The 13,924-nt window shown below is 42.2% G+C and overlaps 1 protein-coding gene across 3 annotated transcripts in view; it reads right to left on the bottom strand.

Annotated features, from left to right (window-relative positions):
• Kdm3b (lysine demethylase 3B) overlaps positions 1 to 13,924 on the bottom strand; it is a 60,422-nt gene that overhangs the window by 30,167 nt on the left and 16,331 nt on the right. For 2 of the 3 annotated variants that reach the window (XM_051163772.1, XM_051163773.1), the window contains exons 3-7: positions 12,562 to 12,675; positions 11,273 to 11,378; positions 10,246 to 10,370; positions 7,685 to 7,759; positions 2,521 to 3,120 (exon numbers count right to left, since the gene is read on the bottom strand). In XM_051163772.1, coding sequence (XP_051019729.1) covers positions 2,521 to 3,120; positions 7,685 to 7,759; positions 10,246 to 10,370; positions 11,273 to 11,378; positions 12,562 to 12,675 — 1,020 coding nt within the window. The remainder of the gene's footprint in view (positions 1 to 2,520; positions 3,121 to 7,684; positions 7,760 to 10,245; positions 10,371 to 11,272; positions 11,379 to 12,561; positions 12,676 to 13,924) is intronic. The other variant, XM_051163774.1, reaches the window with a different exon arrangement.

Genomic DNA, 13,924 nt, shown 5'->3' with positions numbered 1-13,924 from the left:
TCCTTCATTTTCCTTCAGATGATTAAATTCCAAATCCTTTCCCTATAAGAAAGTGATGATAACTGCTATAACTCAGTTTTCAGGAGACGTCTATTTCAGATTAGCCACTGGAAGGGAAATGTGCATGGCTGTACTTGATTCCAGAAGGCAGGATGAAACGTTAGTCCAGGAAGTTCCCAACCCATCAGACTTCTCAGTGGGGGTGGGGGGGGGGCGGTGACTAGGGACTGACCTACCAGGACTGTGAACTCACTAGGCAAGCATGCTACCACTAGACTATAGACTTAGCCCTCAGAAATACCCATTGAGCCCACATGGCTTACATTTATTCAACTTCTCTGCTCCAAGAATAGTATTTGCTACAAATATCTCTTCTGTAGCACAAAAAATTTGGTTTGTTGTAGACGTCCACTTACACTCAACTACCCTTGACAAAGTGGTTAACATCAAATCACTCAGGCACTACAATGATGACGTATAGCATTAGAAATCTACACAAGAGCACCTGGTTGTTTTGCTAATACTAGCTCCCTCACAGGAAAACCACAAGCAGCTTACATTTATAGGCCTTCTCTTCTGCCTGGACACTTCATTTTCCTCCCTATCCCTGAATACTAAGCATTTAAAAATTACATTTGCTGCTGGGAGTGGTGGCGCATGCCTTTAATCCCAGCACTTACGAGGCAGAGGCAGGTGGATCTCTGTGAACTGAAGGGCAGCCTGGTCTACAAAGTGAGTCCAGGACAGTCAGGGCTACACAGGGGGATCCTGTCTCTAAAAACAAAACAAAAATTACATTTTCTAGGAAAGGGAAGAATCCAGATGAAACCGGTAAGTCATAGGTTTTGTTGAAGTTAGCGACAACTCTAGGCTTTATTTATACGTAGCAGTCAGGTGCTCTCCACTGAGCTTCCCCCTCAACCAAATGCCATTTTCATCTGGTATTCCTCCTATACTTGAAAGGATTCTATTTTATTTAGCATGTGAGCTTCTCCTCCAAATAGGGATTTCTCTTTTTAGATGGGGTCTCAAGTAGTCCAGGCTGGCCTCAAACTCCTTAAGTAGTTAAGAACAACCTTGACTTTCTGGCCCTCTTTACCTTGACCTCCAGAGTGTCAGGACTACAGGTATACACACACCTCCATGTCTGGTTTTCATATGTAATATACAGTACTTAGCACACAGTAGTTTTCTATATACGATTTTTTGTTTGGGTTTTCTTTTACGTCCCCAGGCCAATTATCTCAAAACTTTGGTTCAACTGAACCCTTTGCCTCAGTTTCCTCAGTAACTGAGTCTACAGAAACACGACACCACATCTAATATATCTGTATCCATCTAATATATATTTTTTAAAGATTTATTTATTTTTATTTTATGTCTCTGATATTTTGCCTGATATTATGTCAGTGTACCACATGTATAGGCCTGCAGAGGAAGGTGTTAAAGACCTTAAAACCAGAATTACAATCACTTATAAGCTACCATGTGGGTACCGTGGATGGAAGCTAGGTCCTCTGCTAGAGCAGCCAGTGCTCTTAACTGCTGAGCCATCTCTCTAGCCCCAACTTTTGCTATGTTTTTTAAAGGTCAAGGATTTCATATTCTACCATAAGTTAATAGCCCATCTGAGAGAAAAATATGACTAATATCATAAATTATACTTTGGTGACCAAACTTGGGAAACTGATTTTTATGCTGTCCATTTTGGGTGGTGGTGGTGAGGGTGTGTGTGTATCTCAAATTAAGCACACAGTAAACTGGATACTACTGTGACTATCAGATTTTCCAGTAGTGCTCTTTTCTCCCCCTTAGTTTTTTTTGTTTGTTTTTGTTTTGTTTTTCCAGACCAGAGTTTCTCTGCATAGGTTTGGATGTCCTGGACTCGCTTTGTAGACCTGGCTGGCTTCAAACTCACAGAAATCTGCCTGTGCCTGCCTCCTTAAGTGCTGGGATTAAAGGTGTGAGCTACCATGCCTGGCTACAGTAGTGCTCTTTAAAAGGACAAAATTAGCAAGAAAAAAAAAATATGGCCATATAAACATCAAATGATAGGCAGCAGACTACCCACAAGGAAAAAAATCACAGAAAATGAAGAACTGAAAACAGGGTAGCGGTAGCTTGCACACACAGCCTTCACTACGGGGTTCACTGTCATCAACACTGTAATTCATCAAGTTTGCCTCTCAGAGTCCTAGTTAGAGGCTCAGCCACAATGTGAACTAAACAGACTGCTGAAAGAAAAAGATCCCCCACCAGATCTTTTTCACATCACATTAAATTAAATTGTCTATTGGTTTTGAATTAGCTCAACTGTCAGGTGACTTTTAAGAGCTGATAAAGTTATTAAAAAATACAAATTTGCCAAATGAGCAGGAATGGCCCAGTCAGAGTAAATTCAAGTCTGAATCAGAAATCTTTCTTCCTTGGGGCATTTGATAAGTTTTTTCAATGTATTAACAATGAAGGAGGGTGGAAGAGTTAACCCAAATCTTCCAAGTCTGCCCTGAAGCAACTCACCTCTCCTGAGGCCTGCGACCAGCTGCCTTTCTGTTTGTCCGGCCCAGTCCCTGAAGCAAGGCCAGTGTCTGAGATCCTCACCGTGGTTGGGGTGGAGCTGGCGGTAGTGACTACAGTTGCTGAAGCCACCATGCCCTGGCTAACTTGTTCCAGTGTTTTTCCTGCCTCTTTGTTTTCAGCTCCACCTACCTCTGGGGCCAAAGGTGTCTGACCTGTGGCTGAAGAATATGGGGTGAAAGGTGCAGCTGTGTCCCCACCCACAGGCTCATCCTGCACCACCAGAGTCCTGCCGTTCTCTTTGGTGTAAGTGGCAAATCGAATGTTGCGGTTAATCTGGGGAACAAATGTAGACGGTGGCTGCTTGGCTCTTTGCTCCAGCCCTGGCTCTCCACTGGCATTGCCTCCTTTCCAGGGCCCTCGGCTTGCCTCACCTCCATCACTCCCATTACTGTCTACTTCACCCCTGTCTCCTTTTAATTTCTTTGTAGCAGGGTCACACCCAGAGTCCGAAGCACTTTTCCTCCTCCGGCCATCTCTCCCCTCTATGCTCTCTCTCTTCTTCTTTCCTTTGGAAGATTTTACTGCTTTTATGGTACCCCCCTACAAAACAAAATTCAAAAAAGGTTTATTGTAAGGGATCTTTCATCCTGTGAAAACCATTAGCCATTAGTGCTTTCCCATCCCTAGAAGCAGATAGAGCAGGCACAGCTCTGATGCCAGCTCTAAGACACCAGACAGTTCCAATCTTCCGGTGGCTCATTTTATATACACACACATTCAAGATCATAGCAACTATAGGTTAGCTGCTTTGGCAAACCCTTGCACATAAGACACACTACTTCACAGGGATTTATTTTTATTTTGAGAGTTTTAACAACTTGTGGAATTTCTACTACAAAACAAAATGTCAGAGCTAGGCTGGGAGCATATTTGTCCGGTAATGAAATAACTTTTTTTCATTTATGTGTATGTGTGTACCATATATCTGCCATATGTATGCAGGTGCCCTCAAGAGGCCAGAGTGGGAGTAGGATACCCTAGTACTGGAGCTATAGGCATCTGTAAACTGCCTGATGTGGGTTCTGGTTGATAAACACCAGGTCTCTGAAAGAACAGTAGTGCTCCTACGTGCTAAGCCATCTTTCTAGCACCCCTTCAGACATTTTCAGGGTCAGGTAGTGGTGGTGGTAGCTGGAGAGAAGACTCAAGGAAGAGCCCTCACTACTCTTCTAGAGGACTTGGATTGACTTCCAGTACCCACAAGGCAGCTCTCAACCACCTGGAATTCCATGTCAAGGAATCTGATGGACTCTTCTGACACACAAGGGTAGCAGGCACGCTCAGGTTCACAGACAGACATACAGCAAAACATCTATGCATATAAAACAAATACCTTTTTTAAAAGTTAAAATTTTTTATTCATATTTATTTTGAGGTGTGTGTGTGTGTGTGTGTGTGTGTGTGTGTGTGTGTTGTGACTACATCATCCAGGACAGCCTACAAGTCCCTATATGTAGACCCCAGGTTAGGTTCAAACTCAGAGCTTCTGCCTCTGCTCCACCACTGTGAGGATTGCATGTGACACTACCTTGTCTATTTGTAACAGAATTTGCATTTTAAGTGCTGAAATATAAAATATCCTCCACTTAGAAACCACTAGGCCCAAAATATGTGAACTGTGACCCAAGGAAAAACAAACCTGATAGGTTTGAACTGCACATAAAGACTCAATTAATTTCCAGACCTTATTCAAACCATTGGCCAAGGATGGGGGCGGGGCGGGGAATAACATATCAGCAGGACCCAGACCACAGATCTCCTCTCTACTGTTTCGTACTGCCAATGACTCTTTGTGACTTATCTGAGACACCAAGAGATAAGCTATGGCTTAGACGGGGCAATTTTCATCCTTTTCTGAGAAGTCTTGAGGTGGTAATCACCTAGTTGTGCCTAGTGATTAATACTTACCACCATTAATAAATCCACCTTCACTACCCTCAGTACTTACAGAGCCAGATCTTTAGCAGTGGTGTTTGATATGTCAACTTTTTAGATATTCAAATTTTTCTTGGAGCCATGTGGAGTGGTACACACCTTTAATCCCAGCAGAGGAAGGAGGATCTCTATGTTGGAGGCTACCTTGGTCTACAGGGCAAGTGGTGGGACAGGCAAAAGCTACAGTGAGAAACCATGTCTTGAAAACAATTTTTTTCTTCTTGCTAATTTCTCTTTTTTGCTGCCTTCATTTTTCCCTGTTCATTTTCTTGTAAAACTCATTTCTTTTTTTAAAGATTGGTTTATTTTATGTGTGTATACTTGAGTGTATGTATGTATCTCTCTCTCTCTCTCTCTCACTTGCTCGCACACACACACCCCTACCCCTGTGGAGGTCAGAAGGAAGAATCTGATCCCTAGAACTGGAGTTACAGGTGGTTATGGGCCAACAAGTGGGTGCTGGGAACTAGGACCTTTGCAGGAATAGCCAGTGCTCTTAACTTGTGAGCCATCTCTCTAGTCCTCTTGTAAAACTCAATTTGGTTGGGAGAAGGGGTAGGGAACAGGTGTGGGGAGAGCTGGGGGTAAGGGCATGACTGGGAGAGAGAATGGAAATTGGGGGGAGGGTGCATCTCTAGGATAAGGGAGGCTCCTGGGAGTCTCTGAGAAGCCTCCCTAGCAGCGGGAGTTGGAGTACAGTTAAAGAGCCTTAAGTCACCACCTCCTGTAGCCAAGTGGGACTCTCAGTAGAGGGAGGGAAACACCAACCCACCCATAAAACCTTCCACCCAAAATTTATCTTGCCTACAAGAAGTGTAGGGGTAAAGATGGAGCAGAGAGTGAGGGAAGGGCAAACCAATGACTGGCCCAACTTGAGACTCACCCCATGGGAGAGAGCCAACCCCTGTCACTATTAATGATATTCTGCTCTGCTTGCAGACAGAAACCAAGCACAACTGTCTTCTGAAAGGCTTCATCCAGCAGCTGATGGAAACAGATGCAGAGACCCACAGCCAAACAAAAGGCAGAGCTGGGGGAGGGGGGGGGGTTTGTGGAAGAGTGTGAGGAAGGATTGAGGAAGCCAGAGGGGCCAAGGACACCACAACAAGACCTACAGAATAAGCGAAACTGGGCCCATGGAGGTTCATAGAGACTGAACCACCAACCAAAGAACGTGCATGAACCTAGATCTCCTACACATATATAAAAGAGGTGCAGCTTGGTCAACATGTAAGTCCCCTAACAAAAGGAGTAGGGGCTGTCTCTGACTCTGTTGCCTGCCTCTGAATCCCTTTCTCCTAGCTGTGGTGCCTTGTCAGGGCTCAGTGGGAGAGGATATGCTTAGTCCTACTGCAACTTTAGGTGCCAGGGTGAGTTGATACCCTTCTCTGAGAAGGAGAGAGGAATAGGGACTGAGTGGGACTGGGAGGAGAGGAGGGAGGGGGCTGGGATTAGGCTATAAGAATTAAATGAGTAAATAAAGGAAAAAGAAAGCAAGCTTAAGATTTACTTCCATTTCTCCCATACTTCTGATATTACCCAAGGTTCTACAGGTGTAATAATGATGATGACGACGATGATGATGATAGTAATAATACTACCTCATTATGACTAAGTACTTATATTTCTGGTAATATTATCTAAGCTTCCCAAATCCTTTATTCAAGTGTTTGTTGAACACTGTTTTCATTTCATCCTCATGTAAAACTATCTGTTTTGCAAGTTTTCAGTCTAAATGCGAAAGAATGGTCAACTGAGATATAGTCTTTATTGTCCATTCACTCATCCTCACACTTAAGGGATATGAGATGACTGATCTTGGATGTCTAAAGGGGGGCATTATGAAACTTGGCACAGTACCAATAGTGACTGTACTTTGTTGGTCAAAAATATAGTCATACCACGACAAAGTCAAAAGGGAAAGGACCATTATCTTCAGCTAAAAAACACAGATCCAGTTTCTAACTCATCTGAACAAAATGCTAAGCTGGCTCAGAGCAGCTTCCTGCTATTCCCTAAACAACCTATGTGTTTATGCTGCGCTATCAGGCGCGAGCAGACAGCACAGGGCAGTGAGACCTGTACATGCTCTCCAATTTTATCTAACCAACTGAGCAACCAATCATATAATAAGCACTTAAGGCAACAAACGAAATATATATAAAAGAACAAAAGCAGAGCTCAATACATCATTAAATAATAGGCTTTCTCAGCCATGCACATACAGCAAGGCTTATCCTATTCACGGTAACATAACTAAAGAACTATCAAATTTAATCTGGTTCCTTCCTTTCCTTCTGATCTTGTTTCAACAAGAATGGCTGCACAGCAGTGCATGGTGGCACACACCTTTAAGCCCAACACTTGACAGGTAGAAGCAGGCGGATCTCTGAGTTTGAGGCCAGCCCAGTCTACAGAGGGTGAGTACTAGATACACACAGATCCCATCTCAATAGAAAAGGAAGGGCTGTATACTTATCGAGCAAGATGGAGAGAAGTTAATATTTTAAGGACTATGAATAGTGTTTTATCTTTTGAGGCAGGGCTTCAAGTAGACCAGGCTTGCTTTGAACTCCTGATACTCTTGCCTCACCAGCAATGTGCTGGGTTATTGGAGTTCACTGTCATGCCTGGCTGGCTCAGGCAGATTTTTAACATAAACATTTTTGTTTGTTATAATAATTTTGAATGAACCAAGATTTGGCCTGTTTCATAGTGATTATAAAGCAAACCGCTGTGTGCAGAGCCCTGAGCTAGGCATTTGTTTGATTTGATTCCACTACAGAATATAGAATTTCAGACTACGTTGGAGTTCACTAGGACCTGACGAGGGTAAAGCGGAGACAGCTTTTCCTTTATTTCCTATTATTAGGTAGGCTGTTATTATTTTCATTGTTTATTGAAGTTTTAACTATCTATTAACTTGTTCTGGGAGAATTAAAGAAGAAAGAGGTCATGAATTTTACAACTAGTGGACAGTGCTTTAACTAAAAGGGTTTGCTCAAACTAAGTCTTTCATAAAGCATGTCCTCTCCTAACTAGATAAATCATAGAGAAAACAGAAAAGAATGGCCTGAGTTGAGCAACTCAAGGAAAATATATCAACAAGGACTCCACAGCACAGAGTAATCACTACAAGCTCATGAATCTACTGAGACTGTTACTATACCTCACTCTGTGGTGCCGAGCTGTCTGGCAGCATCACATGGATGAGTCTGGGATCTACTGACTTGATCTCACCAGTCTATGGCAGCAGGAAATCAGGACACATAGGGAAAAGGGGAGGGGGAGAGAGAGATTTAACACCTTAACAACAAAGACATAGTATTACACATTTTCCTTAACAATATAGGCATTTGTTTATTTTAACTTCCCTATGAGATGGAAAACTTCCTAAGAAGAGTTCTTAAGATCTCTAATATCAGGCTGGAGAGATGGCTCAGCGGTTAAGAACACTGACTGCTCTTCCAAAGGTCCTGAGCTCAATTCCCAGCAACAACATGGTGGCTCACAACCATCTATAGTGAGATCTGGTGCCCTCTTCTGGCATGCAGGCATATATACATAATAAATAAATCTTCAAACAAACAAACAAACTCCAATATCAGTCCTGGAAATAACATCTGGAATCTTGCAAACAATGTATTTGTTAAGTTAATGAATTAAAGAACTGACTCAGAGTTCAAGATCTAAGCATGTCTTTTTAGCAATAGCCTTTCTGTATCTCTAGGCCAACAATCATTAAAAGAGGCACTCAACTATAAAGAAAAAAATAAACCCTGCCTGGGGTGGGGTGGGGGCGGGGTGGGGGGAAAGAGCATCATGTGTTCTTTACTGCTGAGCCATCTTTCCATCCTCACACTAAGGAGTTCGTTCTAATAAATAACATGTTTGAAAATATGTTTAAGTATGCTAAGTGCCCATACCTGTGTTAGTGAAAATATTGCACATGATTTAAAAGTCCCCCATGTTTAGCCTAAATTATGATATATCCATTTAAAATATACATGTACTTTTAAAAGATGAGTTAAGTGTTTAAAAAAGTATTTTACACATTTATACATAAATATGAAACATAAAATTATGTTCAAAATAAATTGTGCTTATGCAACACATCATACCAATCACTGAAGTATAAATTATACAACTATACTTGATATAAATAAAAACATATTATAAACATACACATAGAAAATATTAACAAGAATATGGAAAACATCAAACTGGTGGCACCACTGTGGGAGTGATACCTTTTTAGGGAAGTGACAGTTTTCATTGTCAGCTTTACATGTATGTATAGTATTTGAAATTTAAAAACAAAACAAGCAAGCAAACAAACAAAACACTGTCTTTGGTCATAACAAGTCCGTTTCTGTTAGCTGCAACATTCAAGTATAACTTGTCTCAGGACTGTGACCTACCCCCACCCTATGGAGTTGATTCTTGACCCATAATCTGATAAAATGCTCCGCTAAATAATTTGAAATCTTCAGCCAAGTTCCTACCTAAACAAAATTCCTCTGGAAGCCCCCAATCCTTGGAAACCCCAAAGTTTTGGGGGTTTGGATGCTATAAACCCTACCTTCTCCTATGTTCAATACTGTTTTCTCAAACGCCCCCTTAGGGAGATAGCCATCTAACAGAAAATAAAGCCTACATAATTTGAGCAAAGAACCTGGGCAACGGTCTTTACTCATTAGTGGGAGTATTGGAACTACAGGCATGCTCAGCAACACTCAGTTTACAAGTACTTTTGAAGACATTCTCCTAAGCTAAAAGTCAGGGAGTTTTACATATAATATCTAACTCACAGTGAGGGAGTGCTGGGATGGCCTTTCCCCACATTTGTGGCTTGTAGGGTATCCCTGTATTTTCTTCTCTCTTTTTTTTTTTAAACACATACATAATCTTTATTTTTTTCTTTCTGGGATTATTTATACAGCATTCTACTTGAATGTGTGCCTGGAGGCCAGAAGAGGGCAGCAGATCTCATTATGGGTGGTTGTGAGCCACCATGTGGTTGCTGGGAATTGAACTCAGGACCTTTGGTAGAACAGCCAGTGCTCTTAGCCTCTGAGCCATCCCTCCAGCCCGCATCCGTGTGTGCTCAATTGCTAATTGCTACGCCCTCAGGGAGCTAAGTGCTGGCAGACTATCTGTGTTCTCCTCTCAAGAACGCATTACCAGCTTTCTATAGAGAAATGCTTGCCCTTCTTCACCTGCCCAAAACATGGTTCTCTGAGACTATCATGTTGCAAAGCCAGCTGCCATCAAGTAGGTCATGTAGCCCTCATCCCTGGCAAAGGGCAACCCAAAGAGATGGATTCAGGCTTGTCCTGCTGCTGACTGGTTCAGACTGGAATGTGGCTTTTTGTGTAATAAAGAGCTGGCAGCTGAGCTGGGGCAGGAGAAGGAAGGGGGAAACAGACGGGCAGGACGAAACAGAAGTATGGATGGGAAGGAAGCAGTGCGGAAAGAGAGCAACATTTCGGGGCACAGTGGCCGGGAAGCTGTGTAGTTAGATTGTGGCTGAAGAATCTGCCCCAGAAAAAGGCGAGTCCCAAAAGTCCCTGCAATAGTGAGGGTTACATGTCGTTTCTCAGGCTCAAACATGAAGAAAACAGAGGCAGAAGTAGAACCCAGCACTCTCGCTGGATTCTATGTTGAAGCACTTACTTTCTCTATGTCATTTGAAGTAAGGCTGTACCTCTTACAGAATAAGAGCCTCACCTCAGTTAGAGACACCTCCATGAGACGAGTGATTGAGTCCTGATGGCTTACAACACCATAGAGCCATACTTCTTCTCCTTCTGGTTGGTATACTTTGACCCTGTAACCCTGAACACTATAGGGACCTAAAGAAGAGATCAATTAGAACTGAAAGTTTTGGGCTGAGCTATATTTCATAACCACATGAAGAAAACACTTGGCATTTTCTGTGTAGAGCAACTCTAGATTTCCATACTCAGTAGTATAAAAATGAAACACATATTTTTTCTAATAAGTTTTATAAGCTCTTTCTTTCTTTCTTTCTTTTTCGTTTTTTGAGACAGGGTTTCTCTGTGTAGCCTTGGCTGTCCTAGACTCACTTTGTAGACCAGGCTGGCCTCAAACTCACAGCTATCCGTCTGCCTCTGCCTTCTGAGTGCTGGGATTAAAGGTGTACACCACCATGCCCAGTAGAAAGTAACCTCTATCTTTTTGTTTTGTGTTTTGATTTTTAAGACAGGTTTCTCTGTGTAGCCTTGCTGTCCTGGCACTCACTTTGTAGACCAGGCTAGCCTTGAACTCAGAGATCCACAAGCCTCTGCCTCCCGAGTGCTGGGAGTAAAGGCGTGCATCAACATGCCCAGCACAAGTAACCTCTATCTTAATATCTAGTTTAGTATGTGGTTTAACTCCTTGATAAACACGATAAAACTTGTGCTATGAAATGCAGGAAGAAGGTCTAGAGGTGCTGTATTTGCTGGGACTACTAATTAGTAGAAACCAGAAAAAAAAATTATAAATTGAATCCTCTACCCCATGGCAGAAAGTCACAGAGTAGAATTCCTAGGGTCACTGACCATAGTGGTCTGAATGAGGAGCTTTGTTTTCAACTGATTCTAGAATTCTAGCTAACCACTGATTTTCAAAACTTATTCACAAAAAGACGACCAGTGAAAATGTTTAAAGCTGCATGGTACTGCACTCTTTCCATCAACACTGACCACCCACATGATCTAGAGTCCAACGACAGACGACCACTTGTTCTTACCTCGGCTGAATATCTCTTGTAGCTTTTGGTCACTGATCAAAGCATTAACTGTTTCTCTTAATGCAGCATGTTCTAAAAGAATCTGGTTTTGAACATCTGTTCCCATCTGGTAGAGATAAAAGCAAACACGTGGATGTTAAAACAAACGGCAATAAAACTTAACTAAATGAGAAAACACATACATAAAGAGTTCTCTATCACACATACACACAGGAGCACAAAGACTGAATAAAGCAAGGATGCTGAGAGGGACGACCCTGACAGGGAAGAACAACAGCAAAACTAACATCAGTAGAACGTAGTTTAGGAACTACTGTTCTGCTCTCTCAATGAGAGAGTAAAACCTTTACAATTTTAAGCTTTCAGATAGCCCTTACAAATGAGAAAAAAGTGTCTTTCTTTAAATTTTTTTATTTTAGATTTTATGAGTGTTTCCCGCATGTTTCTGCACAACAATGCATGCAGTGCTCTCAGAGGTCAGTAGAGGGCACCAAATCCTCAAGAACTGGAGTTAGAGATAATTGTGAGCTACCAGAGGGTGCTGGGACTAGGTCCCCTAAAAGAGCAACTAGTGCTCTTAAGTGCTGAACCATTTCTCCAGCCAGTAGCTTCTTTCTTAATGAATCCACAACTCACATAATAGTTTGTTTAAACCATCCACTTACTTTTTTGCTTTGTAAGTAGATTATATATATTATATTACATATATATATAGAGAGAGTATCTATCTATCTACCTTTAGTACTTGATGCTGCTGCGAGCCAGCTGTTACTCCTTGATGCTCACCTACTACTAAAGCACAAGTGAGCCCCACTAGGCCCAGACCCCTTTCTGTTTCTGCATGCACATATCTATTTTATGTGTGTGTACAGATGTGTGTAGGGAAAGTGCATTGGCTCCTCTACAGCTGGAGTTACAGGCTCAAGATGTAGGTGTTGGGAAACTAATTCAAGTCCTCTGGAAGAGCAACAAGTGCTCTTAAACCGCTGAGCCATCTTTCTAACGCTGAGAAGCCATTCCCCCCCCCCCCCCCGAAGAAACTCTCAAAATTGTGGCAGTTTTAAGTTCTGGATTACTTTAGAGTGGGTGGGTGGATATGCAGAAAAGACACTTCAGTCACCAAATGTACTTTTGAAGAAGCAGAAAACTTCAAAATGTACAGGGTAATTTATTAAAGGAAGGAAAGCAATGCTAAAAGAAAAGGTTAAATACCCATACTTGAATTGACAAGGAAATTGGCAAGAAGGTAAATCATAAGCCCAAGACTAGACAGAGCAAGTGCCAAGTACCTGGAACAGATGCAACCCATTAGCATCTGACATGAAACGAAGCTCTCGATCCACAAGGAATTCAACTGGCACGACAGAACCCAGACCCAGTTTATCTACTAGGGGAGTAAAAGTCTGTGAAGTATAATAGGAAGTTGATTAGAACATGAAAATGAAAATAGCCAACAGCTCAATAATCTCTAACTTCAGAGAAAGCATCCTCTGCTCTCTCTTCTCACCCCAGTGAACAGAGAGAAGCTGCTAAAGGACAAGACCTTGGGCACACGCCAGCACAGCCTCTGCTCCTCAAAGAGCCACAGGAAGCAAGCGACACAACAGCTTCCTTAACATTTTCTAACTTTGGTTTGGTTTGGGAGTCATACCTCACACTACACACCAGGCCAGTATGACACTTGTAGTAATCCTTCTGCCTCAGCCACTCAAATGCTGGAATTATAAGTGTGAGGCACCTATAATTGGCTTTAATGCTAAATGTCTAAAAAGGGCAAGTGCAATAAGAAATTAGCCATCGTTTACTGGGGATCTGACTAATCTTGCTGGGCTTCAAAAATAAAAGAGCTGTACTAGAGGTGTGGTAGTGCATGCCTATAGTCCTAGCACTTACGAGATTGTTAGGAAGAATGAACACACACACACACACACACACACACACAATTAAATACACACACCATATGACCAGGCACTCTAGTATCTGTTTTCTGAGACAGTCTCACTATGTAACCCACTGTCCTCAAATTCATGACCTGCCTGCTTGCCAAGTGCTGCTATTACAGGCACATACCAAGAGACCAGCCTGGGCAACTTAGAAAGACTATCTCAAAGTGTAAGACCAAAAGCTAAGAGCAAGCCAGGCATGCCTTTAATCCAAACACTTGAGAGGCGGGTGCAATCTCTGAGTTTAAGGCCAGCCTGGTCTACAGAGTGAGTTCCAGGACAGCCAGGGCTACACAAAGAAACTGTGCCCTAAAAAACCAACCAGCCAACCAACCAACAACAACAACAACAACAACAAAAAGTAGCCTTTCTTCCTAATACAAGAAGAAAAGATCTGTTAATTTTTGCTTTGGTAACTTCAAAAATAAAAGTCTGTTAGGGATAGGGCATGCATATTTTGCAATTTCTGAAGAATAGCTATAAGGTAAATATTTCTAAGTATATAAGGAAAAAGGTCGGACCTGGTGTGGTGGTGCACTCCTTTAACCCCAGCACTTGGGAGGCAGAGGTGGGTGGATATCTGTGAGTTTGAGGCCAGCCTGGTCTACAAAGAGAGTCCAGACCCAGACCAACCAAGAGAAACCCTGTCTCGAAAAACCAAACCAAACCAAAAAAGAAAAGAAAGTCAAATTGTTCCTATCGTATAAAA

Source organism: Acomys russatus, chromosome 20 (assembly GCF_903995435.1).
Source record: "Acomys russatus chromosome 20, mAcoRus1.1, whole genome shotgun sequence".
Lineage (NCBI taxonomy): Eukaryota > Metazoa > Chordata > Mammalia > Rodentia > Muridae > Acomys > Acomys russatus.
Note: the sequence above shows the minus strand (reverse complement) of the source record. Positions and strands in the feature narration are given on the sequence as shown.